Here is a 25,422-nt window from a genome sequence, read left to right on the forward strand (position 1 = left end):
AGCTGCTGGAGGAGGGAGGAGAGGAGAAGAGAGGGGATTTGGAGAGCCGTCCCAAGGAGTGCAGGAGCTGGGCAGGGGGGGGAGGAAGCTGAGGAAGGGGAGGAAGCACAGCAGGACCGGCCTCTGCCCTCCACAGCTGAGTCATCTCCTCACCCAGCGACTGCCTTTGAGTCACTAGGGTCCCCCCAGCCCTCTCACCCTTTCGTGGTGTGGGGACCACCAGACCTCTGGCAGGGTGAGTGTGTAACAGGGATTGGTACCAGGCCCCTTCCAGAGATGCCAATGGTCACTGAATGTTCCCCTCTCTTTCTTCCCTGCTAAATTCCTTCTCAGTCCAATTGCAGTCCTCAGTGCTGTGCTGGGAGGGAGCCCATCACGGGGAGGTTGGCAGAGTGCTGGGTTGCTTTGTTTTCCCCTTGAAGCTGTCAAAGTGAACCTTGGGATTGTGATGGTTTTGTAGGCTGACCAAACATTGCTTGAGTTTCCAGCTCATCCAAGTAATTGAAATATTTTTGGATAACTGTTGCTTGTGCTGCAGAATGTGATTTATCGGGGGATGCATCAGCAGTGGGAATATCAGTAAATAGAACTGTCTGACATGGCAGGTCGTTTTTATTTTAATGTAGTAGATTTAATGAACTCTTGTTGTTATAATTCATGGTACTGGCCGAATGCATCCATTTCCCATCCATAATGACATTCGTTACCGATCTGTCCTTCGTTAACAGCATTATTATGGCTGGAGAACTCCACTCTCTCCAATACATTCCCCAAGTGCAAAGGGTTGGCTTGCAAATTGTTGCCTTTTACATTCAATGCTATTAGCAGTAAACATAGCCAAAAATTTCCCCAAGTAGTTCCTGCAATATTTATTATTATTATTGTTGTTGTTATTACTGACTCTCTTGAAAGGTTGGTTGTTTAGGTGTGTCCCAGGTGTTGGGGTCACACTTGTTGGTCATTTCTTCTCTGACACCCTCCAGGAGTTTGTGGTGTAGGAGTGTGTTGGGGTCAGAGGCGAGAGCAGCCCCCAAATCTGCTGTCAACTGATTTAATAGCATTTGTGTCCAGCCTAACCCAATCTCTCTCACCTCGCTGAGAGGGGGAAAAAATAATCCTGCATCAAAATTACTGCTTTTGGAACTGTCTTGTCTCTTTTGAGTAGGAACTGGAGACAACTAGACAAGCTTCAATGGAAGCGAATAAAGAAACGTTACTTTGTGAACACAATCTTCTGGTACCAGTCACTTCTCAACAGCCATTCAATCAAAATGCTAATAGCAAAGGCAACAAGGGAGCAAGGTTATTGTAATCCTAATTGATAGGCTGCAGGGATGGGGTTTGATAAGTGCTGTTGAAGAGATGTTTTTGAAATATGATTCCCTTTAATTACAATGATACTAATAAGAAATGAACAAATGATTTAATGATAGTTTTCTGGGTAATGGTTTGAAGATTTTTGTTCAAGTTATTTTGGAAGTTGTTTTTTTTTTTTTGAAATGAGAAATTATGAAAATCATCTTAAAAATAAAGCTGTAGTGGCAGGTAGTGACTTTATCTCAACTTGCGTGGCTACTTTGCATCAGAATTAATACTGTCACATCTGAAGCTCTTGAATAAGAAATCCAGTCATTTATTTATACAATAGACTTTGCTGAAAGCCTACAGTTGAAGCCACATTGCATGTAGAAATGCATTTAGTATCTAATGCTTATAATAATTAGGATCAATTATGCACTCGTGGATTTGAAAATACATTTTGAGGGAGGGGCAGAAGGGGCTAAGGGGTATTCATGGGGGTCTTACAATGCATTTGGAGCACCGGGTTGGATCATATTGCTGGAGATTATTCACATCCAGTAACAGGAAGGTCCAAACTAAGACTCACTTTCCTGGTGCAGCCGCATTTCCCGTGTTCTGTGATGGGTGGGAGAGCTGTGCCGATGCTCCGTGTGCCAGCGTTCCGTGGGGCTGTATCAGCACAGAGCATCCTGCCTCTGGAAATGGGAACACAGAGAGAAAGGGGAGATGTGTCACTAACAGGCAGCCTCTGTCTCAGCTAATTTTTGATGAATTAATTGATATAAAAGCAAATAATTATTTTTGGGGGGTGGCGGAGTGTTTTGCTGTTGTTGGCGTGGGTGGGGGTTCCTGGGGCAGGGAGGATGCTCTCTCCTGCCTTTCAATTTGTCAAGCTCTCTCTCAAAGATCTGCCAGAGAAGAAAGGGTAATTAATAGGCTTGAAGTCATTTCCGATGTGTCAGTATTTCTGCCTTGCTTCCAAGTGATAATGTTCGCTGGCTCGAGGCCTCCAGGGAGCCTTCCATCTTATTAACTTGTCTAGGAGAAACAGTGAGTGGGGACAGCTTGGGCCAGTGGGTGACATGAAATAAGGATTTGTGCTGTAGCGAGCTGTAAACACGGAGGCCAGTTGAGTAAAAAGTGGAAAGGAAAAAAAAACAAAAAGGAAGAAAAATATATTAAAAAGGCCACTGGTCACAAGTGCAGATGAGGGAGGGAAGGATGTGCTTTATTTAGGGCAGCCTGTACTCAGCCTGGAACTGATGTTGTGCTGTGTCATCAATGGCCAACTTTGGCAGTGCCAAAACCAGGTCCTGGTTCTGTCTGGGTCCCTCTGACAGCAGCACAGGTCACCTGTGGGCCAGTGTGTGTCTTCTGCTGCAGAAAGACCCTTGTGTCAGAAGGGCTGTGGTGTTACTTCATTTTAACCAGGGGTAAACATAGAAGTTTGGGTCTGTCCCATGTTTTTAGTCCCATCCCACTGAGCTGTCCCTGCTGCTGGTGCTGTACTGGCTGGAATGATGGGGGGACACGGCACTGCTGTGCTGGCACAGCCAAGGGTTGGTGGAGTCACATGGGGTTTGGGGGATGCTGAAGCTGAGGTGCTGGATAAGGACCTGTTTCTCAGCAAGCCGAAGGCTGGGTCTATCTCCTCATCACTCTGACTGTTTGCCAAGTTGGTTGGCAGTTTTTGTAGGTTTTTTTAATTGCATTTGAAAATTTAAGCGTTAGACTGGGGACACATAAGTGTGAAGAAACCTTTGTTCTGGGAACCGTCACAGGCATTAAGTTATTCTCCTTCCCATACAGAGCCTGGGAGGCTGGAATAGACACTGGGACAGACACTGAGACTTGCACAATGCCCCGGTGGAGCTGTGCAGCAGTGACAGGGGTTCCTACTCCTGCCCTGATGAGGCTGCAACGGTGGGTCTCGTGGCCAATGTGCAGAGCAGGGGGAAATACCCACTTACTCTTTGGAGCTGAAATTCTGCAGCCTGGATATCCATCATCCTGTTGTTTGGCACAGGACCAGCCTCCCACTTCCTTCCCCTCCATGTTCTGCAGCCCATGGGTTGGTGTGTGGGAAGGGAGGAGGCAGCTCTGCAGGGTTTGGAGTGGGGGGAGCTCCTGGGGCTGCTGGACTGTCCTTGGACAGTTTTGGTCAGCAAAATCAGCAACAGAGGAACAGCTGTGTGGGTGGAGTTGGCAAAATAATTTTAGTTTTTGGACCCAACTTCCCGTTATTGTGTAGCTTCAAGGTCTTGCTCTGGAAGGGGATGTGCAGGAGAGGAGAGGGTTCCATTCCCTGCATGTGTGGGATCACTGCACTTGTAATCATAGGCCTGTGTCAACACAGGATTTGGTATAATTGCCTTCCCCCTCCTCCCCAGACCTGGTGAGATTTTGTTAATTACAATTAGAACGCTTAAAAATAGCCATGATTTTTAAGCTGGTTTCCCGATTATCCTGTATGATGGAGCAAGGAGATTGGATGGGATCTCAGTTTTCCTGCTCTATCCAGTTCAGGACCCAACTCCTTGAGGTGTCCCTCATCTGGGGGAGGCTGTCCATGTTTCAGGAAGGGTTCAGACCCCCAGGGCAGGGGCAGATCCCTCAGTGGGGCACTGCCCCAGCGTGGTTCCTTCAGGATGGCTGGCTCTGCCAAGGTGAGAAATGAACTGGTTATAGATGGGATCTGGTGTTTGGATGTGCTGGCTTCCTGCTTGCCTTTGGCTGTAGTAAAAGCTGAAAGACAGCCTGGGAAAGAGAGAGGGAGGGACGAGTGAGTCCCACCCATAAATGCTCCATGGTAGAGTGAGGAGGGGATGTCTGGGAGTGTTGTCTGTGCAGCTGAGCTGAGCCAGAGCTCTGACCTTCATGGCAGATGTGCCCTTACATAAGGGGGATGCTGGATCTACACATTTAACCTTCTTTGCTTTCCTTGGTGTGGTATTAAGTTCTCCTTCCCAGCACAAGTGCGGGAGCGGCTCCGTGAGCTGTGCAGGAGGGACACAACGGGGTCCCACCATGTATGAGCTGTTCCTTGGGAGTGTTCCCTTTGTGATATTTTGAAGTAGCAAACCTTGGCGTTCCGGGTCACTGGGAAGGAACAGCGTGTCTTTCACATATTGACAGGTTTTTATTTCTTAGCTTTTCTTTCCTGATCTCAGTCCTGTTTGTCAAGCTTACTTCTCATTTTCCTGAGATTATGACTAAACACTCTGACAGCTCTTGGCAAAGCGTGAGGTGGCCACAGTGAAGGGAAAAACAAGGAGCCACCTCAAAGCTCCTCAGTGATTAAGCCACTTAACTGGCAAGTTCTTCTCTTCCACTGTGGAGTGTGTTTCTGCACAATAGAGTTCCCCTTGCAAGCACTTACAAGGGAGGCACTAGTATAATCTAATTAAAATTTGGTTTAATATTCTGTGAAAATGAGAGCTGAATCCTCCCAGCTCGAAAGAATGACCGTGCATGTATTAGCCCCTACATTTTGTTGTTGTTGTTGGCTTATTCAAATATTAACACTGCCTGCACGCTCAAAATGATGGTTTGTGTCCATTAACAGGGCTTAATTCTCAAATTTAATGATGAGTGATACACACGAATTGGTGAAAGCTGCTTGCTGGGTACTTTTTGTTATGTTTTTGATGCTAATGTTCCTTCCTGGAGGTAAATAAGAGGAGGGGATGCTGGGCAATAAATATTATTACTGTGAAATTAAAATAAAGTCTCATTATTTGAGGATGGAATTTAGTGGCTGAAGGTTTACTCTTCATCTGCAGCTTCATTCTGATTTCTTCCAGCTAATTACCTGCTGATTAGTTGAGGACAGGCATTGCTCACCTTGGCCTTGAGCATCAGGTTATCTCCTGGGCAGGGTGTTCGGGTGGATGAATTTGGTACACATGAAGAAGGTACTGACCTTCAAAAAACAGGTAACAGCAACTTCCCTGCATTTTGTGGTCAGACATAATTCTTCTTTGGGGGAAAAGATTTTTAGGGGAGGAAAAAAATACAGGATTTGAAGCTGGAATTTATTAGCAAAAAATATTTTATTCTTTCACTGAAATGGGAAAATTGCCAGAATGCCAGAAAACCTCCAGATATCTAAATTATTTCCCCTCTTTCCCCACCTGTCTTTCTGAATGTGATTTGAAACGTGGAAATATCTCTGTTCCTGATCTATTGAAGGTTGCCATCAGTGACCAGCAGAAAGGCTGCTCAGGCTTATGTCTTGCCTGTGGGCAAAAGATAATTTTAAAATGCACCGTGTTTATCTGGAGAGAGGCAGGTGGGAGGCTGGAGCCCCAGGCCAGCCATGGGAATGGATCACCTGAAACTTCCTTGCACAGGGTGCAGAGATAGGAGGATCTGCCATGAAATGTCTCGGGAAAATCCCCTCAGAGCAGGTGTGGGGCTTGTGAAGTCTTTGACTGGTGTCAAAGGTGCTTTTCCCAACTCAGGCAGGGCAGCCAGAGCCAGTGTGCCCCTTCCCAGACCTGCTCCCTCCTCCTCCTCAGACATGGGGCACTGGTGAGGCTGTGCCAGGCTGGAGAAACCATAACCAGTGCTCTGTAGCAATGGCAACTCAAGAAACAAGAGCTGTGTGCAGTGTTTGGAAGGAGAGCACTTATTCTTGAGAGATTTTAAAGGGAAGGTGCTTAAAACCTTGGCAAGGCCTGACCTGGAGGTTGGCCTGGCTGGCTCAGGGTCAGTGTGTGGCTCGGGGGGGATTACAGCCTGTCCACCCTTGCTGTGAGAACACAGAACCCAAACCCTGGACTGGGCTGGTGCTCATGCCAAGTGGGATTTCTGCCATGAAGCTCCATGTTTTCACTGTCCCTCACCAGCCCTCATGCTGGTGCTCACCCCACAGGTCTCTGGCCCCTCTTCAGCCTCTGGACCCTTGGATTGACCAGACCAGGGGCAGCTCGTGGGATGAGGTGGGGTCTGACTGGATGGTGATGACATCAGCTGGGATGGATGAATGTTGGAATAATCAAAGCAATCAATAGCTGGTTTTATACTGGTTCCCTTGGTCGCACAGCCCATTGGAGAAGATGATTTTGCCGCTTGCCATGAGCACACTCAGCCATACAAGGGGTGGCCATCGGACACGTCCATGGGGGCTGCATTATTTTTGAGTCCTGTGCTCTCTGGCAAAGGGTAAATTGTGCATCCTAGGATGCATGGATAGAACATGGTGTCAGCCTCACCAGTCTGAAACAGCAATGACATCATGAAGCAGATCAAAACATGAAGTCTTTAAAACCATATGTTTGATGTGTCATACACAAGAGCTTTATATTCCAGGTGATAACGATCAGCAGTGTTATCTCTGCTTTCTCACTCATGCATTTCTTACAAGCTGATAAACTTTGAGCTGGATGAGAACCGAGTGTGCCACATTGGTAATGTCTGGCTCAGGGCTGGAATAGCCTGCGTGAGGTTCATAGTGGGAGGAGCCCAGGACCTGCTGTTCCAGGTGATGTTCAGCACCTCTTGTCCAGGTCCTCCCTCCAGGGGTGGTGGGATCCAGGGGCTGTGCTGGTCCTGCCAACCTTGCCCATACTCCACAGCCAGCTAACCAGTGTGGTCAGCAGAAATAAATACCAGAGAGCGTCCATGTTTCAGGAGAGCAATGCTCCACTTCACTTGGCATTTTAATCTCTTCAGCTCTAGGTTGGAATAAGCACTTTTTTAGTGTGTGGTGATTTATTTTGTTAAAAACCAAGGCATTATTCATAATTATGCAGTTTTATGAGAGTATCCATAGCAGTATTCTTCCCGTGGTTGGCTGTGGAAGCTGGCATAATATTGAAATAAGAGCCCTGGGGAAAGGACACGCTCACATTCGGAGAGGGACTCAGCCTATTGAACTGGTGTATAATTACCTCTATTCAGCACCACCGCTCCAGTTATCAGCCGGCGTCAGGGGGAAGGCCAGTGCTTTAAAATGACATGGATTGTTAGAGAACATCAAACTTTTTTAATACAGTTAATGATCCTCAGCTATAAATAGCCTGTTCCTGGTGATGGGCAATAAGGCTTTTGTGCTGTGCCACGCGGAGCCGCACGGCTCTTGTAGTTTGTTGGGTTCTTTTCTCGCTCCATACACACCAGAGGTCCTTTCACCCAAATGCTTTAGAAATAGGGTAAATAAATCTGTTCTGGGTCAGGAGGTGAAGGTCCTGTGATGCAGAAATTGGCCTGAAGTCGTATGGGAGGTTCATGGATGAACAAGATGGGAGACTGGCAGCTGCATCCTCTGGTCCTCACCATGGAACAGGATAGGGACAGCTTCTCTGGAGCTCCCCACTCTCCCATGCTGCTGAATAATCCTCTGGTGACAGCTAATCCTTACTTTCATGCTAAGACAGGCAGCTTTTGTATCTCACAGAATCAGCTAAGTTGGAAAAAGACCTCTGAAGTCATTGAGTCCACCCTTTGACCTTACACCACTTTGTCAACCAGACCATGGCTCTGCATGCCATATCCAGTCTCTTCTTAAACACCTGCAGGGATAGTGACTCCTCCGCCTCCCTGAACAGCCCATTCCAGTGCCCAGTCACTCTCTCATCATCTCATCCACATCATCAGTAAAGATGTATGCTGGGCCCCAAAAGTTTTCTTGTTCTTTCTCAGGTTAAATAGGACTGGAGATTTGTAGAGGAGAGTTTGGAGATGGGGCTCTTTGAGCTCAGTGGCAGCTGCAATCCAAGAGTTGGAAACAGCAGTGACTTGGTCCAAAGAAGCCCTTGTCCTGGCAGTGCCCTGCTCTGACCCAGTAAATCCCTGAGCAAGTGTAAATCTGCTGAAGGGAATTGTCCGTGTGAAGCCTGGCCGGTGCATTTCTCTGTGCTCAAGCTGCATCACAAGCAGTTCTACTCCCTGGGAGTGCACAGATCCCTGTAGGTTGCTTTACCCTTTACAAAATGGGATTTGAACCAGCCAAGAAGTCTGAGAGTGACACTTAAAAGCTTGGAGTGCTTCAGGCATGCTGAGCCAGTCACTGGAAGCAGCGTGTGAGTCTGGGATGGGACATCAGGCTGAGCTCTGCCATGGGTTTCTAGTCCTCGGCGCTGTTTGAATATCCCAGCAGAGCAATGCCAAAAAACCCCTCAAACTGTGAACCAACTGCCAGACTTCGACTGCAGCGATAAAACAGCCGCGTTTCCCACTGCCCAGAGGTTGCAGTGAGATTCTGCAGCTTTGTTCTCCAGTGCCTGCAGGGACCACAGGAAAAGGTCATTGCATAAACACGGCAAGTTCTTTGTCTGCTTTGAAAGCCGGGAAGCAAAGGGGATTCTCATGGAACGCCTCCCCCTGTCCACCTTCCCCTTTCCAGCCCATGCTCAGGTCAGGAGCTGGCCCACACTGGATCTGCAGGGTTGGGCTGTTAATAGATACTGTGTACTGGCTCCCACCAAGGCTGAGAGTGGAGCTGGGGATGAGTGTGGGGAGCAGGGATGCAGCAGGTGGGAGCTGGAGGTCTGGGCCAGCAGCACCCGCACTGTGAGAACACCCCAGGGAATGCTCAGGGTGTATAATTAGTTCACCTTCTCTTTTGTCTGTGACTGCAGCTCCCGGCGCTTTTGTTTTTAAGGATAAAGATTTCAGCGTTTTCCCCGATGGTTTGAACAAAGGTTGAGCGCGGGGGGAAATCCATAAAACAATGTCACCAAAACACGAGCAGGAGAGAGAAGCTTTAATAAATCTCTGCCGGGCCTGTGCACCTGGGAACTGGGCTGGGATGGATTCAAACGGGAGGGAGGCACTGGAGAAGGTCACCTCTGAAGGTGGCAGGTGACAGAACAGTGTGGCTGCACCTCTGGAGGATCATTGGCAGGAACCCATCCATCCATAGATGTTTGTTCATTCTGTCCTCCAGCACGTGATGCCCTGGTCTCCTGGGTCTCAGTGGGGCTGAGGAAGGTGCTTGGGTGGGGCTGAGGGACGATGGAGGGGGGCAAACTTCAAGGAAAACCATCCACCTCAAGGAATGACTCTGCTGTAGCTGTCAGAGAAGGTCAGAAGACAGCGCTAAGGCAGTCAGTGATGACAAAACCATGGGGTTTGGGTGGCTCAGCAGAGAAAGTCCCTCTCTTTTTCACTCATCCATCCACACATGGTCTTGAAAAGTGGCAGCAGAGGAAGGGAAGCACCTGCTGTACCTGAGGAACTTTGGGAAGCATACTTTGGATGTAATACTTTGAATTTTAGATGTGATTATTAGCAAAGAGGCTCTGGGTTTTCTGCTTGCCTAAGCCTTGTTTTCCTTCTTTCCCAGCAGATCCCTTTTACGAAGCTGCCTGGCTCTGTGTGGTCCCTATTAAAAGTTTCCTTTCCCAGGGTGATTCTGCTCCTTTGTTGCATCTGGTTCTTGAACATTTTATACTATCAAACAGCAAAACTGCTTTTATTGATGCTGCAAAGAACAATGTGATTTCTCCAACAGTGCCCCCAAAACATGCTCGTGGTTTTGTTTTTTTTATTGCTGGCTTCCAACAGTGGAAAAAATGATTAAGATACCTTAGGTTTACTCTGGTCAATGGGAGATTGGTAATATCAACAAATGACTCCAGTAAATGGATTAGCTCCTCTGCTCCAGCGAGGCTGAGGCGATGTGTTCCTGCCCTGCCCGTGCTCTTTCAGCAGACAGACAGCTGAAAAAGCAAAAGCATCCACAATTTAATAGAGCATGGATGGGGCTGGGCAGCAGTGACGGCGCTGGGCTTGTGTCGGGTCACTGGAGGGTGATGGCAAACGGGTTGGACGTGCGTGGTCGCTGCTCACACAGCGGCTGCACCCGCCTGGCCCCGAGCGGGAGGATGAGCAGAGGCACAGACCCAGTCCTGCTTCCGTGTGTGAGCTGAGCTTCCTGGAGTGTGTCACTGCTGGCTCTGGGTTTTCCATGTGAACAGATGTCAGGATAAGTGTGTCTGCCATACAAAAAAATATAGCCGTATTAAAAATTTGATATATGTATTTCAGCAGCCACTGTCAGCCTTTGCTTCTGGACATATGTAAAATGTGATGACTCCTGACTATCTGCAACTATTACTGTAAAAGCAAAGCTGTTTGCCCTGTTTCAGGGGAGGAGTCTGGAGCTTGAGATGGATTCTGGGCCGGGAGCATCCGTGGTGTTAATGAGGAGACACCATGACATTTGCATGACAGTGTTCAAGGCCAGGCTGCATGGGGCTCTGAGAAACCTGATCAAGTGGAAGGTGTCCCTTGCCTGTGGCAGGGGATTGGAACAAGATGAGCTTTAAGATTTCCTCCCAACCCAAACCATTCTATGATCCTGTGTTACCTTGCTTTACCTGTGGCATCTCACTTCACCTGTGGTCCTGGACAAAAAGCAGACTTCAAGCTTACACTAAAAAGGGTGTTGCCCCCCATCTCCTCTGTTTTTTTCTCTCAGAGCTTTCCTGGGAATGCACACTGGAGCAGTTTGAACATTTTTCTTCCTTTTACTCTGTGCATATGGGGAAAAGCTGGGCTAGTTCAGCATTTGCATGGATATTTGAGGCTGTATCTCACACCCCTCCATGGTGGTGGGAGCTGCAGTGTGTTGGCCTCTCCATGGTGGTGGGAGCTGGTTTCCAGGAATAGCTGAGCAAATGCTTTGCTCTTTACTTGTGTATCCAGAGGAACAACTGGTGCGTGTATTCAAAGCATCTGTCCTAGCCAGGCACTCTCTCTCACAGCAGTATATGTTGTTTGCTTAGGCAAATACTGACACGGTGCGTGAGCAGCAAGGATGGAGTCCTGGCCAAGGATATTAATAATGTCCAGGAATGTTGTGTGCTGCCTGAAGTTTTAGCCCAGAGGGGTCATACTGCACAGCTCAAAGGGATTAGCTTAACCTGAGGCTAAGCTGCTCATTTTTGCTGGTATTTCCCTTGACCCTTGTCAGTATTTATTTCAATTCCTTGAATAGTTGTTTGGTGCCTGATTTGTTATTCCTTTGCATTGTGATGTATGGAGTCAGCAGGGCAGTGGAGAGTCCATGCTCTCCTTCCCAGCCAGGACTGGCCAGCCCTTTGGGATGCAGCCCAGGATGGGGTAAGACATCCATGCAGGGTACAGAGCTGTAAGAAAGGGTGTCACCCTGTTCTGGGTGCAGCAGCATTTCCCCTGGATGAGGGATGCAAATCCAGCAGTGAGGGTCCCCCCATGAGGGTGCAGCTGTAGAACATGTCCGTGTGTCCTCATTCACCTGAGCTTTGTGTTGGCGGCTCCCACGACGGTTCCAGGAGGAGATGCCAGGGCTGGACCAGCCTCATGTTGCCTCTCCTGTTCCTCCCGGTGCAGCACCAGTGTGGAGGAGGCCTCTCTGCTGGACCACAGCCCTGGCTGAGTGCTTAGCCTGGTGACAGCTGCCAGCAGTGTCACCAGAGCCACTTTCAGAGCCTGTGGTAAGAGCATGGCCTTTCACCTGCCCATTTATCTGAGCTGATGCTCATGTGTTAATGAGAGGAATGACACCTGCATGCTCCCAGCAAAGTGCCCTTCACTCTGTGTTCCATCCTCTGCGGTTTCCAGGGAGGACTCTGTAACCTCAGCTGGCAGCCGGTTGGCCTGGAGCCCTGTGTGTTTTGGGGAGGTGCTTACCTGCCCTGGTGGGTCTGTCCCTGCCAGCCCTGAGCTGTCACGCTGCTGCTGCAGCATCCAGGTAAGCAGGAGTCACCTTGAGCAGCTGTTCAGCTGCTTAAAAAATTCCCCCCGGTTCTGGAGACACATCATTTCTCTGGGGGCAGCTCCAGCAGCTGCTGCTCCCCTGAACTCCACAGCGGGGGGAATTGAATTTCGGCAGCACAAACGGGGAGAAGGTTCTGGGCTTTGCTGGTGCATTGGAAAGGAGCAGTGGCGGTGGTGGGTTTTGGCTTTGCTCCTCCACCATGGAGCTGCCTTGTGCTGCTCCTCCACTCGCTGAAATCAAGCAGAAATTCCTGTGTTCAAAATCCCATTTTTGGTCTGGAGGGACTGGTTGGCTCCAGGGACACAGCAGCCAAGCTGAGGGTGCCAGGCTCAGGAGGCACCAGCTCACCGGGACAGGGATGAACCATGGCCTTGTCACCAGCCAGGGGTCACTGATGGTGCCTTTTGGTGGCAGTTTTCTGGTGACAGAGCCTGAAATTGGACCATTGCTGACATGTGGCACAAATGAGCATGGGTGGGGGCAAACTGGGGGTCTGCCCCTCTTGGCCTCCCCATGGGGCACCCACAAGTGGCCCATTACAGGAGAGCACCCATTATTCTCTCTCTTTGTCAGAGAAGAGACAACTTTGGGCTCTGTTGCAGAAGAGACAACTCTGGGAGAGAGTACTTCCACTTTTTTAATAATCTATTTCTATAATTGAAGGATTTCAGATTTCTTTTGTAAGAGCAAGCGTCTGCTTAAACATGGAGACAAATACAACCAATAATATGTACTTGAAATTTAATGCAGGCTAATTCATTTTGGCACAGTCCCAGATATGCTGATTAAATGGCCTGTGAAGTGCTACAATATCTTGATAATGTACATTCCACATTTGATTATATAATCAATTATGTTGCACCTAATAACATTTAAAATTAGTGGAAAAGCTGCGAGCAGATTGTATCAGGTGCAGAGTAGGACTTGGGCAGCTTTAAAGAAACTTCTGCAATTGTACGCTGCTAAGGAGCAGGCGGAGATGGATCTTCAAATACTGTTCTTTAGGAAACCAGAGACTCAATAAAATGTTTTTGTTAATTCAGTGACTTGATTTAGAATTAAATAAAGTTTCTACAGCTTCCCTGGTTTGCTCCTGGCAAAGGGACTAATATTTTCTATCAAGAGATGCCCTTGCACTGTATGTTTAGAACAGCCTAGGTGCTCCTAGCAGTAGTTTTGTGGTGACTTTGGTCAGACCCAGAGCTCAGCTCTGTGGGGGGGACGTTTCCTGCACCCACCAGTGGGAACCAGAACTCCCCTTCACCAACTCTTCCCTACCTGGGGGACCTGAGTGTCTGTCCCTGGGGAGGACACTGCATCCCAGCCAGCTGCTCCATCATCTTCTGCTCAGGAAACCCCGGTGTCCAGCTCTGGGGACAGCGATCTCCTCCATCATCTTTTGCTCAGGGAACCTGAGTGTCCATCCCTGGGGACAGCCAGTCTCTCCATCTTCTGTGGCATCTTAACATGCTGCTGGTTTCAGCTGTGGGCAGTCACCACTCACAGGGTGACTCTGGTGTGCTGGTGGCCCACTTGGGTGGCTGGTGGTGATCACTGTGATGGGGAGCCCCAAGGTGGCACCTGGGAGCAGCCAGGATCATTTGGCAAACGATTGCCATTTCTTTCTGGGAATGTTAGTGATTTCTGGGTGACTGGCGATGGCAGGTTAGGGGAATTTGGCCTGGATTTTATGGCCCTCCAGTAGAAGACAGTTGATGGGAAACAAATGTGTTATGGCCCCAGACAAGCTGTTGCTCCATTTTTTGTTCTGTTTAAAGCAGCATATCAACCAGTTGGAATATAGGCTTGGAGTATCGCGGGGAGTAATCTAATTAGTATGAAGTCAATTCACTAGTTCCTTTTGTATCTCGTGATTAAATAAGTGGGAAAATGGCTTGAAAATTAGGTGCTAGAACAACCCAATTACATTTCTGTAGCTTTTTGTATTCAATTTCATAAACAATTTTGCTCTTCGCTGGTTAATCAGTGAATGCCTTTTTCCAGTTTGAAAAGCACTTTTGAAATTATAATGCAATTAAATTGTGTGTGGATGTTCTGGCATAGCGAGCATGAGGGCTGGGGGCCTGGCAGCCAGCCATGCTCTACCTTGACAGTAATGAGTTCCTGAGCTGGCAGCTTGCTGGTGTCATTCATAATATTGTCCATGCTGGGATACAGTGAAGTGCAGCCATCTCCACTCCTTCCCAGTTGGAGTGGCCGGAATAGGGCTGCTGGATCCTCTTCCCTCCTGTGCACTGGGGAGGAATCCTCGGTAGACTCAGTGCCTTGGCAGTGGCAATGGCTCAGTGAGCAGATAAGATGTGCCAGCACCCAGTGGAATTTTTCACAAAGTCGTAGAGCAGCTGCATGTGTGCTTTGGGCTTTTTCTTTTTTTTTCCCCCTTTTTTCCTTCCTTATGTGGCCTCTGCAGCACTGGAGGTGGGCAAGGGAGGTGGGCAAGGGAGGTGGGGGGGATTAAGCATTGTTTTCCTGGGAGGACATGACTGGGGCAAGTAGGAAAGCATCTCATTGTCTTGTCATCATAGAGTCACAGAATGGCTTGAAAGGGACCTTAAAGCTCATATTGTTCCAACACCCCACCATGGATAGGGACACCTTACACTAGACAGGGTTGTTCCAAATCCCATCCAACCTGGCCTTGATCCAGGAATCGGGCAAGGCCATCCTTTGCCCTTCTCCAAGTCAGCAGCAGATCTGCCCTTGGCTCGCTGCAGCCCCACTCCCTGGCAGCTCCTGCTGAGGGATGTGGTAGGTCCCAGCAGTGACCCCTCACCAGGCAGGTTGTCCCCAGGGGAGCTCACCCTGTGTTCCCATGTGGGCTCTGAAGCTGCTGTTTTTCCCACCAGCCCCAAAATCCATAAGGGTGTTGTTTAAGGCCCTCTCTTCGCAGCCAAAAGGGTCTGTGCAGGAAGGGAACATCCCATCAAATGCCAGCTGAAAACACCTTCCAAAAGAACCACCAGCTCTGTGAGGCCCCCAGGCCTGGAGACCACTGCTGTGTGCTCCTGCCAGACTGTGGCCTTTCCAGGGCTGTTTAAGGTCAGAGTTTTTAAGTGGTTGCTTTTTGCAGAGTATTTGTCTTGTATCTGCTCATGGTGAGTGGGAGCTAAATTCAGCCTGCCGGGGAAGGGTGACCAAGTCTTCATGATCCAGGATTTATGGCAGAGCAGTGTTAAGAGAAAAAGAAATAATGTTAGAAATAACGACTTGCTTGGCAGGTTTTAACAAGTTCAGTAATGGTATTATGTGCCCTTGGCTCAAGATAGTAACCTCCTCTTAAATGATCATTACCTGGCTAATAAAGAGCTCAGAGCAGGTCATTACAGCTTAATTTAGACATAGCATCCTGTTTGGTTTGTGCAGCGTGGCCATCTCTCAAGCTGTTGAATCTATGGCCTAAATACAGTGGTTGGGATACAGGGTTTGCTTGGGTTTTTCTATCCCAGCCGCTGAGTGGGAATCTGAGGGTCCACTTGCTCAGGTGGTCCTGGGATTTATGGATGGGCAGGGAGAGGGCAGGGGCTGCTCCAGCCCATCACACCAGCTCTGCCTCCCATTAGCAGCAAGTTTCAAATGCAAATAATTGCAATAACCAACCCCCACCCATTATTAATATTTTGAAGACATCTCTTTGATAAGCCCATCTTTTCAGCCAATTTCCTATTTCTCCTGAAAGCAAAGCATCTTTCCTCCCAGTTCTGTAAATCTGTTGTTAAAAGGAAGAAAAGGAAATGGAAAAAAGGATTCCTCCCCCTCCAAACCCTGACACCAGGCTGGGTTCTGCGCCGCCTTTGTCAGCCCTGGATGGAATTATGCATCATGAATAAAAACTGCTGTCAACATGCATTGGGTTCGAAACATTAGAGCATATGGTATGTGATTATCTGTATTGTCAAATGCAATAAAGTGAATTTGGATATAATAAAAAATGTAATATTTTAGAAATTTGGTAATAAACTGTGGAAGAATTGACAGGCAGAGAGTATTTGACGCCTGTAGGCAAACAGATAAAGATGGCAGGATGTGGGGCTTGGCGGGCAGCGGCTGCTGCGGTGCATCATGAGGAACTTGCTTTTCTGAGGAGAGCCTGATCGGACTAGCTGGTATGTGGGGTGGTGGCCTTTGTCCCTGCATGGCTGACAAAATCTGCCTGCTCGTGGCCACTCAGTGATGCACTTGTCCTTTGCCATGTAGCATCAGCCAGAGTGGGTGACTGGGGTCCCTCACCAGTTCTTTACAAGCAGTTCTGCCCTTTTGGTTGCAGGAGAGGTGGTGAGGGGTATTTGTGGCAGTTCCCTTGGCTTGTGGGACAATGAGGGGCTGCAGGGCATGTTTTAGGGTGGGAATCAGCATTTAGATTTGGCACCGACTCAGTGTGCCAAAGGTCTCTCTAATGAATAGAGAACCATTTCACCATCCCATTCTGATTAATTGGATTATACAAGCATTTGGGGGTTTCTGCTTTAATAGCAAAAGGAAGCCTGTTAGATTGTTCCACACTTCTCTCACCCAGCAGCACTCCCAGCATGTCTGTACCCGCAGCTTGTTACGGATCTGGGAAGTCTGCACCTGAACTGCAGGGAAAGGCTGTGAGGAGCAAGGTGGGTGCACTCCCAAATACTGAGGAAAAAGCAAACAGTGCCTGAGATAACTTTCTCCTGTAGTCTCTCACATTTCAGCCCAATGCTTTAATTCCCAAGCTGCTGACAAATCTGTGCCCATTGAGACACAGTGTCTCCAACAGAGAGAAGCTGAGTTGGGAACAAACTTTGGGGCCTCCTGTGTAGAAAATTCCAATGGAAAAGTGCAGATGTAAGAGTATCACACGTACCTGCAATTTTTCTTAGGTCACCACTAATGCTTCTAAATGATCTGTGAATGCATTAATGGTTTCTGTTAATTAACAGTATGATAAAACTGGCATTTAGTAAGCTCTGTGTAGTGTGCACCTCAGTCATTATGTACTCAATGCTTTGGTTTGATTTCAGAACGTTAATAGAATAAAATTTTAATGAGGATTTGTTGTTATGAAAAATTTATTACCGGCAGTTCAGGTGCTGCTGACATGAGCACAGTCTGTGACACAGGGTGGGTTCCCCAAGTGTCCTTTGCAGGGGCCCCTGGGGCGCTCCCTGACACCACAGAGGCTTTGCCTGGAACCCACATCCCAGTCCTGGCTGGTGGCCCCTGAACCTGGCAACCTTTGGTCAGAATGGCTCTTTGGAGAGGGGAACAACTCCCTGTACCCTTCGTCCTCCCACCAGGGAAAATCCAGTTTGGTTGGATTTTGGCCCATTTGGAGAGAGGGACAGGCTGCCACGTGGTGCAGCAGCTGCTCATCCTGAGGTGCCTTTCTCTGTTTCTGAGCAATTCTCTCTTTGCAAATGCCACAGAGCAGTGGGAGAACGGAACCAGGAGCCTGAGCCTTGCAGCTTTCCTGAACAAAAGCACAGGAGTATCTTGCTGGTGCCCTTTATCCAGCTGAGCACTGACCTGAGCGCTCCGCTCTCCCGCTGCGCTGGTATGGAAACGCCTGCACCTCGTAGGGGGTTGGTCTGAGGCAGTTGTCTGCTGATTTAATTTTGAAAATTTACTCTTGTGTCATGGAGAATATATTGACACTTTAAATAGCTGCCTGTCTCAGGCAGGAGAACCTGGCTGTGTTATGTACTCAGCCCAGGGTGCACATGAACACCCGATGGATGTGCAGGCAGATCGTGCCTTGGTGAGCGTCAGTCACAGCAGCACAGCTGGAGACCACACGCTGCAGCTAAATGAGGATGATATTTTCCATCCTAGACCATAGGTTTTAACCTTTTCCTTCCCCCTCCATCTCTTGGTGCATCCCTCTCCTGGTCTGGCTGTCACAAGGATGAGATGAGATCTTGTTCTCCTTGGACCAGGTGGTTCCTTCAGGTGGTGCTTTCAGATGTGATCATCACTTTTCCCTCCTTGGAGGTTAGGATGTAAAATCTGAGATGTGTGTCTCAGACTAGGGCTGTATTGTGTGCATATGGAGAGAGTTACTTTGGAAACCCAAACCTCCCCTTCCTTGTGTTTGCAGCACAGGAAATTGAAATAACAGGAAATAACATGTTATAACTGACAGCTTTTGTCCTAGACAATTTTTAGCTCTAACAAGCTGAGTTGCAGTACTTCAGGTGAAAACTCAGAGAAAAGGACTACGAAGTGGGGGGGAAAGAAGTGTGGTATGTGGACCACAGGGAATACTTAAGTGTCTTTTCGAAAGACACAGCATAAGAAGGTGGCAATATCAGGGCTGAGTTTTCAAGTCCTGGCTGTTGAAGTCTGGGGCTGATGAACAAATGGCTTTTCCCCAAGGCAGGATTAAACACCCAGGTCCCTATTCCCAGACTCTGGAGGCAATGACTTGTATTACCTTCATGAGAGCAAGTAGATCCATGGTTCAGTGTCTGAGTAATTAAAATATCCTGTCCCCTCTGCTTGGTTTGTTCTGTTCATCTGTAAAGACAAGATTCGTTGACAGTGATTGCAGGACTTGGATTCACATCCCCTTCTCTGCCCCCCCTGCAGGTTTATCATCATTATTATTATTATTATTTTTATAAGACAGCTTGGCAGGCTGGGAGCTTACTAAGGAACTTTTTCCCTTCTGATTACAAGGGATGTGTGAATAAAGTAGAATGGTATTGATTCACACCAATCTATGCATCGACTGTGTGGGAGCCACTTGCAATTCCCAACAGCACCAGAAAGCTTTGCAACAGGGAGAAATATGACCAGGCAAGATGAGAAAATAAATTAAACTAGTGTCAACTTTTCTTGTTTCTTCCCTCATTATTAATGGATGGAATGGGGCTCGTTTATCAGGAAGAGGAAAAATTAATTGACACGGGCTTTAATGTTATTATGCCTGGCTTGTCTGGTCACATTTCTTCATTTTTAATTTTTTTTTTTTTTTTACTTTTTGAAAGGCATTTTATTACCGTTCACAGGACCAGCTGCCAAAACTATGGATATAAACAAGAAAGCAGGTGCATAAATAATACGACAGCAGGACTGGACCTTTCTCTGTTTCAGAGCTTAAGTTACTTAAAGCTGGGGAGCGGAGCAGACACAAGCGAGCGGGTCAGGTACGAGCGCTGACACAAAGGGGGAGCGCAGCCTGAACTAATATTTCCTCATTATGATGCCGAGTGCTGCAGCGGGTGTCAGGCTGGATATTCCCATCTGTCAGCACAGCCGGTCCTCGGGCAGCTCCCGTGCCGCGGCTGGTGGGATCACACACCCCAGGGACCTCCAGCCACACTCGCACCGTGCTGGCTGGGAGAGAGTCGGGAGCAGGATGGTGCTTGGGAGCACACTGTGTGTGTAAGGGGGACTGATCCTGCACTAACAAGAGCCCCAGTGCTGTGTGTGTCAGGGGGACTGATACTGCACTAACAAGCAACTTGTAACTTGGAGTTATTCTTGCAGAGCAGCAGGAGTGAGGTTTAAGCAGAGCTGTATTGATGTGATATGGGCCATGTAAATCTCCTTTCTCCTCTCCATGCTTGTCTTCTGTACTTTGGCATTGCAGTGCAGGACAAAATAGCCCTGGTGATCCCCCAGCATTCAGAATCTTTTTGTGAGCTCTGTGGTGCTCTGACTGCTCTAAGTGCAGGATGAGGCTGCCCCAGAGACATGCCAAGACCCTGCAGCCTCACTGACAGCATGGGCACAGCTCAGGCAGAGGGAGCACGGCAAATAACATGAAGTGACTTGCTCCACATCATCAGGTGACCCCCCAGACAGCCTGGGAGTCAAAACACGCTACTCCATCTCTAGTTCCAGTATCTTCACCCACCAGAGCATCGTTTTGGTGACTGAAGAGCCCCTCACAGTGCCTGGTGCCTGTGCCATGGACAGTGCTGTGCCTGCCGCTGGTGAAGGTGGTTTTGACTAGGAACCATCTGTGAGGTGGTGGAGGAGGTGTTGGTGGAGGTGGTGGCACCTGTGTCACTGCCCTTGCTGTGTGGGAGCGGGCACCCCACTGCGGCAGCGTCCTGGTCTGGCCATCAGAGCCCTGCGGGTCTAACCCCAGCATTAGCCTGGGTTTAACCTCTCTGGCAGGGGATACAATCACCTTGTTTTCCTTGTTTTAATGCCTGCACAGGCTTGAGAGAGCCAGACCTTTAGCCGGGTAAGCTGCTTTCGTGTAATTCTGCTGACAAGTGACGTCCTCGGTGTGTGCAGCCACAGCTGTGACACAGATCACTGTGCACAGACCTCGGGCAGTGGGAAAGGAGATGAATTTCATGGCAATGTTTGTCGTCATCACAACTGTATTTTGCCAAGGTTGATGTAAAACCAGTCAAGTGAGGACAAAAGTGAAATATGGTTGTTGAAGTGTGGAAAAAACCAAAATACAAAACACAGGAGCACTGATATTTGGTACCTTCAGTCTGGCTTCTTAATAGTATTTATGGCTTCTGCCTGTTCTTTTACAGTATTTGAATATTTTTGTGGTTTCAGTCACTTTCTCTGAACAATGTTGCTCTTATTTCTGGAATACTGTGGCAGAATATGGTGAGCTGAGCTGAGCTCTGTGGAGCTGCATGGAGCCACTTACCCACAGGCCTGGGCAGCTTCTGTGGCTGAACAAGACTTTGGGTCAAAGGATGTTTTTCACAGAATAGTTTAGGTTGGAAAAGACCTCCAAGATCATCAAGTCCAACCTTTGACCAATCACCACTTTGTCAACCAGCCCAGAGCACTGAGTGCCACATCCAGTTGTTCCTTGAACACCTGCAGGGTTGGGGACTCCACAACCTCCCTAGGCAGCCCCTTCCAATGCCCGAACACCCTTTCCATGAACAACTTCTTCCTGAATTCTTTTTGGTGTCACTAAGGTGTGTTAGAAGATCTGTTCTGCGTCATGGGATGTCAGGAGACTGGACTGGCATCATTTTGGTGCCTGTTGGTGCCCATTAATCAGCAGATGAATGGAGTGGGATGATTCCTTTTTCCCAGGAGATGCCAAAGGAGGGTTTTTCACCTGAAGGTCATGGATATACATGTCTCAGCTTCCTTTAATGCTGGTGCTTGGCTGAGAGCCTCTCATTTGGGGGCATCTGTTTGCCTCTTACTTTATTTTTTTTTCTTTGTCTTTTCTTTTACAGAAAAGATTATTCAAATGAATATTCAGTTTTATTCATTTGAATAAAAAACCCAACCGTTTGACTCTGTTAAATGCTTATCTCTTAAATAGAGCTTGTTAGCTTCCAATAATAGCTTCATTCAGAAGGATGCAGTATAATTTCATTTTAAAACGTGTGCTCCTTGACAACCGGAATCCTATTTCTGTCACCGTTTTCAACAGCCGCCTTTGTTTTGGGTTAATCTTTTTCATACACTTTCTGAGAACCATTTTTTGTTGACTCTTAGTACATCTCAGAAGAAATAATTGTCTATTTAGTCCAGGAAGGTTTCTGAGAGTTTTGGTAATTTAAAAATGAGCGTGTATTCATTATGGGAACTAATAAGACATGTGTGCAGAGGGATCTTTGTGTGGGTGAAGTTATTAAAAGTTGGAATCTGATATCCATAAAGTGAAACAGGAAAAGAACCATAGAATCAGGAAATGTTTTGGGTTGGAAGGGACCTTAAAGATCTTCTTCCACCATCCTGCCATGGGCAGGGTCACCTTCCACTGTCTCAGTTTGCTCCCAGCCCTGTCCAACCTGGCCTTGGACACTTCCAGGGATGGGGCAGCCACAGCTTCTCTGCCCAACCTATGCCAGGGCCTCACCACCCTCACCATGAGAATTTCTTAAATCCATTCCCCCTTGTCCTATCACAGTTTGCCTTTGCATAAAGTTCCTCTCCAGTCTTCCTGTAGAGTCCCTCTTTTAGGTCCTGGAAGGTTCTCAAAGGTCTGTCTTAAAGGACCTGTTACCCATCACTTCTATAAAGTTTTTAATTCTGGAGCTTCTTATCTCCTGGGGATCGTTCATTTGAGGGGTGATGGCATCTATGGAGTAGCTTCCTGTGGTATTTAAGTGCCTGTTTGCCTGGAAATCCTCTGGTTATACCCAATAAGTTAGAGGTGTTGGGATTTATGGAGATAGGATATAGCTCTGGATTTGGAGCTCTTCCTGGACACCAGCTCTGCCCCTGTAAACTCCTGTCTGTCCACCCATCTAGAGAGGATGGAGAGGAAGGTGTTGGTCATTTTTTTCTCATTCCCAGTTACCGTTTTCTCTGTAGGCCAGTCTAACCAAGAGCCACAGATCTTTCAAAAACCTGCAAATGCCTGCTGGCACCTGTGGATTGTCTCTTTATTGTTATAAAATCTGGAAATGCAGGAAGCTGGCTGGCTATGTGGTTTAATCAGACAAATGATTTCTTGATAAACCTGTGTTTAAGGTATATAGAGTGGGAAGAGAATGGGAAACTTGTTTCTGAGTCCAGATGCATAATGACTGCAGTGGATTTCCTTGCAGTGTTTGGCATATTAGGACTAATCTCCTAAATTCCCTCTTCCCTCCATCCTGGCACCGAGACCTGACAGAAGTTGAAAGAGAAATCCTCAACTGCAGCACTCGCTAATGAGTTACTAATGATGAAGATGTTGCTGGTGCTCAAACAATTAATGACTTGTAGCCCCTGCTTGGCCATCTCATCACACTCACATGGCCATTCCCTGCTCTCGGCTCTGGGAATTGCTCCGGGAATTGCCCAGCACAGCCTGCACCAGGATTCCTGGCATGCCAGATTCAGGCAGTTAACCACAAAAATTTTAGTTTTAACTACAGGTCTGTTTAAGGTGGATTTCAATGGAGTAATTTAGAAGGCAAATGAAAGACTTGAGTTATGTAAAAAAAATTCAATCTGCTGCCTGCTTTAAGTGCAAAGCAAAGCAGTGTTCTGAGCCTGGTGTGCAGTCAGATGGTGTGCTATGCCTTGGAGAAAAGCTAGAAACCATTCCTAGTGGGGTTTTGCCCCAGTAAGAGGATCTGAATAGCGATGGGAGCATTCCCCATTGCTACACATGCTGTGCATTCCTGAATGAACCATCCAGAAGCTGCTTGGACCTCACCTTGAAATGCACTTCTCAGCTTCGAGTATTGTAGCCTGCAAAGTGTCTGCTGTGCTCGGAGGTTGCAAGAAACGTCTGTGTAGTTTTAATACTTTCTACTGTGCCACATGAAAGCAAATTCAGTCTGTGTTTAGCAGGATGCTGTTTTCAGTACAGTTGAGGGATGGATTTCATCCTGTTATTACATTTTTAAGATTTCATTAGCTTAATTGGTGTCAGTGTTGACTCATCAAGCCTTCGCCAGAAATGTAGCACATGAGACTGGGTTTTGTTCATTAGTTTGATTTTTTTTTTCTAAAGGAAGGAGCAGGGAACAGGACAGTGTGTAGCTGTGGTGGGCTGCCAGAATCCTTCAGTGCAGCCTCAGCAGAGCAGACAGTGAACAGCTACAGGCAGGCAGCAGGCATCAAACAGCCTAAACCAGCCCAAATCCATGACTCTTTGAAGCACCAGCAGAGAAGAGAGGAACGATTAGATCAGAGGCCTTAAATGTAATAGGTTCCTGGAGGCCTCAGGATGTCCTGATGAGGTATTAGAGGAAGTAATTCAGGAAGAAAGGGACAAATAACCACCTCCGGAGCTGGGCTGACCCGCGGGGCCGCCAGCACGTGGCAGCAGGGACGGATGGTGTGTGCTCAGAGCACATGGAAACAAAGTGCTGCTGTGTGTTTGGGAAGCACTGGGGCTTTTTTTCTTGCCAGGGGTAAATGAGGAATCATCTTCTGTCTTCCCGGCTTTTTATGGTTTTTGGGTCATGTAATGAGTCAGCTCTAATGGAGAAGTCCCATGGAATTAAACAAGAGATGAAATCAATATGGTTCCATAGAAATATAATTGGGTTTTGTAGAGATTGCTCTTAAAAACCTATAAGGTGTAAAAGAAAATACGGCCTTATTGTAGTTTCTGAGCCATCATGTAACTGGGGTGTAACTATCCATTAAATTCTGCAGGACGGATCAAAAAATCCATAAGGAGATTTTAATTCTCCATTAAGTCCTATGGAAGAGCTGGAACAGAACCGTATTAATTTTCCCTGAGACAATGCTTCTTCCCTCCATTAGTCTGCAATAAGCTCAGGAACAGCTCCATAGGCAGCAGGTGTAGTCACACATGCGTGTTGTTATGGAAGTTTTCCAAAGTCCCAATGGCTAAATAAAGCTTTATTAAAATGAAATTGTTAAGCTTAACTAATGTTTTCCTTCTCCTCTCCCCCTTTTGTATCTTCATTAAATAGGATTTGGCTTCGTAACTTTTGAAAATGAAGACGTGGTGGAAAAAGTCTGTGAAATTCATTTCCACGAAATCAATAATAAAATGGTAAGTTGATGGTGCTCCACAGAGTGTCAGTGACAGCAGGTTCTCACCTTGTGTCACATACATGAGCTGTGCCTGGGGGGGTGGTGGCCCTCTGGGACACCCCTCTGGGAGGTTAGTGAGGTTCTGGGCATGCTGTGCCTGGCAGGGAGCAGCGGTGGGAACAGGGTGCTGGCTTGGCCCCTAGTCCTGTCCCTCTGTAGCAGGATAGGTATCTGTCCCCCAGACAGCAGCTGCCCCAGAGCAGGTTTTGGTGTGGAAAGCCAAAGGGCAGAGGATGGTGAGAGTTGATCTGCTCAGCTTGTCAAGCAGCCCTGGAGAGGCCCTTCATCTCCTTCTCTCCCTCCTGCTACCCTGCATGCGGTTGGAGCCACGGCAGCCACTGAGCAATGGCATTAGTGGGTTTGGGGAGGGAAGTGCCCTGGGGTGGCTGTTACAGCCCATGTGCTCCCTGAAGTGCTGTTCTGGCCGAGCTCCCGGGTGTGATCCTGCTCTGACGTGGCTGCTGCCTGCTGGACCGTGTCCCGGGCAGTCGTGGCTCTCTGCCATGGAGCCGCAATCACTTTCCACCCAGGTCTGGCTTCTGGGTGAAGTTGCTCCTCAGTGACAGGCAGGTCCCAGGTTGTGGATTGCCCTGTCAGTAAAGCCACTGAGCCAGATGAAAAGGGGCATTTGTATTTCAATTGTTGCAGTAACTTTGATATTTTCAGCTAAAATATTCTTTTTCCCTTTGTCAAAACATCCTTTGCTTCTCAAATGTGTATTCAGATATGCATTGTATATTGGTCTGATATGTGTTCACAGACTTTAAATTCAATAATAGAGCTTTTAGTGTGGATAAGATCAAAGCAATCTCCTTGGCATATGCTGGAGGCCTGATTCAATATTTGACTTGCTAATTTTTCCCAGGGCACTGAAATAATATTCCTCATATTGTTCCTCACTGCAATATGCATCTGAAATAAAAGTGAGGGTCCCCTTGGCCAACTGCAGGGTGGGGTGGTGGGGCAGGTCT

General features: G+C 47.8%; 1 protein-coding gene across 11 annotated transcripts in view; it reads left to right on the forward strand.

Annotated features, from left to right (window-relative positions):
• Nucleotides 1-25,422, forward strand: part of MSI2 (musashi RNA binding protein 2) — a 226,308-nt gene that overhangs the window by 147,453 nt on the left and 53,433 nt on the right. For all 11 annotated transcript variants that reach the window (XM_071575285.1, XM_071575284.1, XM_071575287.1 and 8 more), the window contains exon 8: nucleotides 24,328-24,410. In XM_071575285.1, coding sequence (XP_071431386.1) covers nucleotides 24,328-24,410 — 83 coding nt within the window. The remainder of the gene's footprint in view (nucleotides 1-24,327; nucleotides 24,411-25,422) is intronic.

The sequence above is a fragment of the Pithys albifrons genome, chromosome 21, assembly GCF_047495875.1.
Source record: "Pithys albifrons albifrons isolate INPA30051 chromosome 21, PitAlb_v1, whole genome shotgun sequence".
Lineage (NCBI taxonomy): Eukaryota > Metazoa > Chordata > Aves > Passeriformes > Thamnophilidae > Pithys > Pithys albifrons.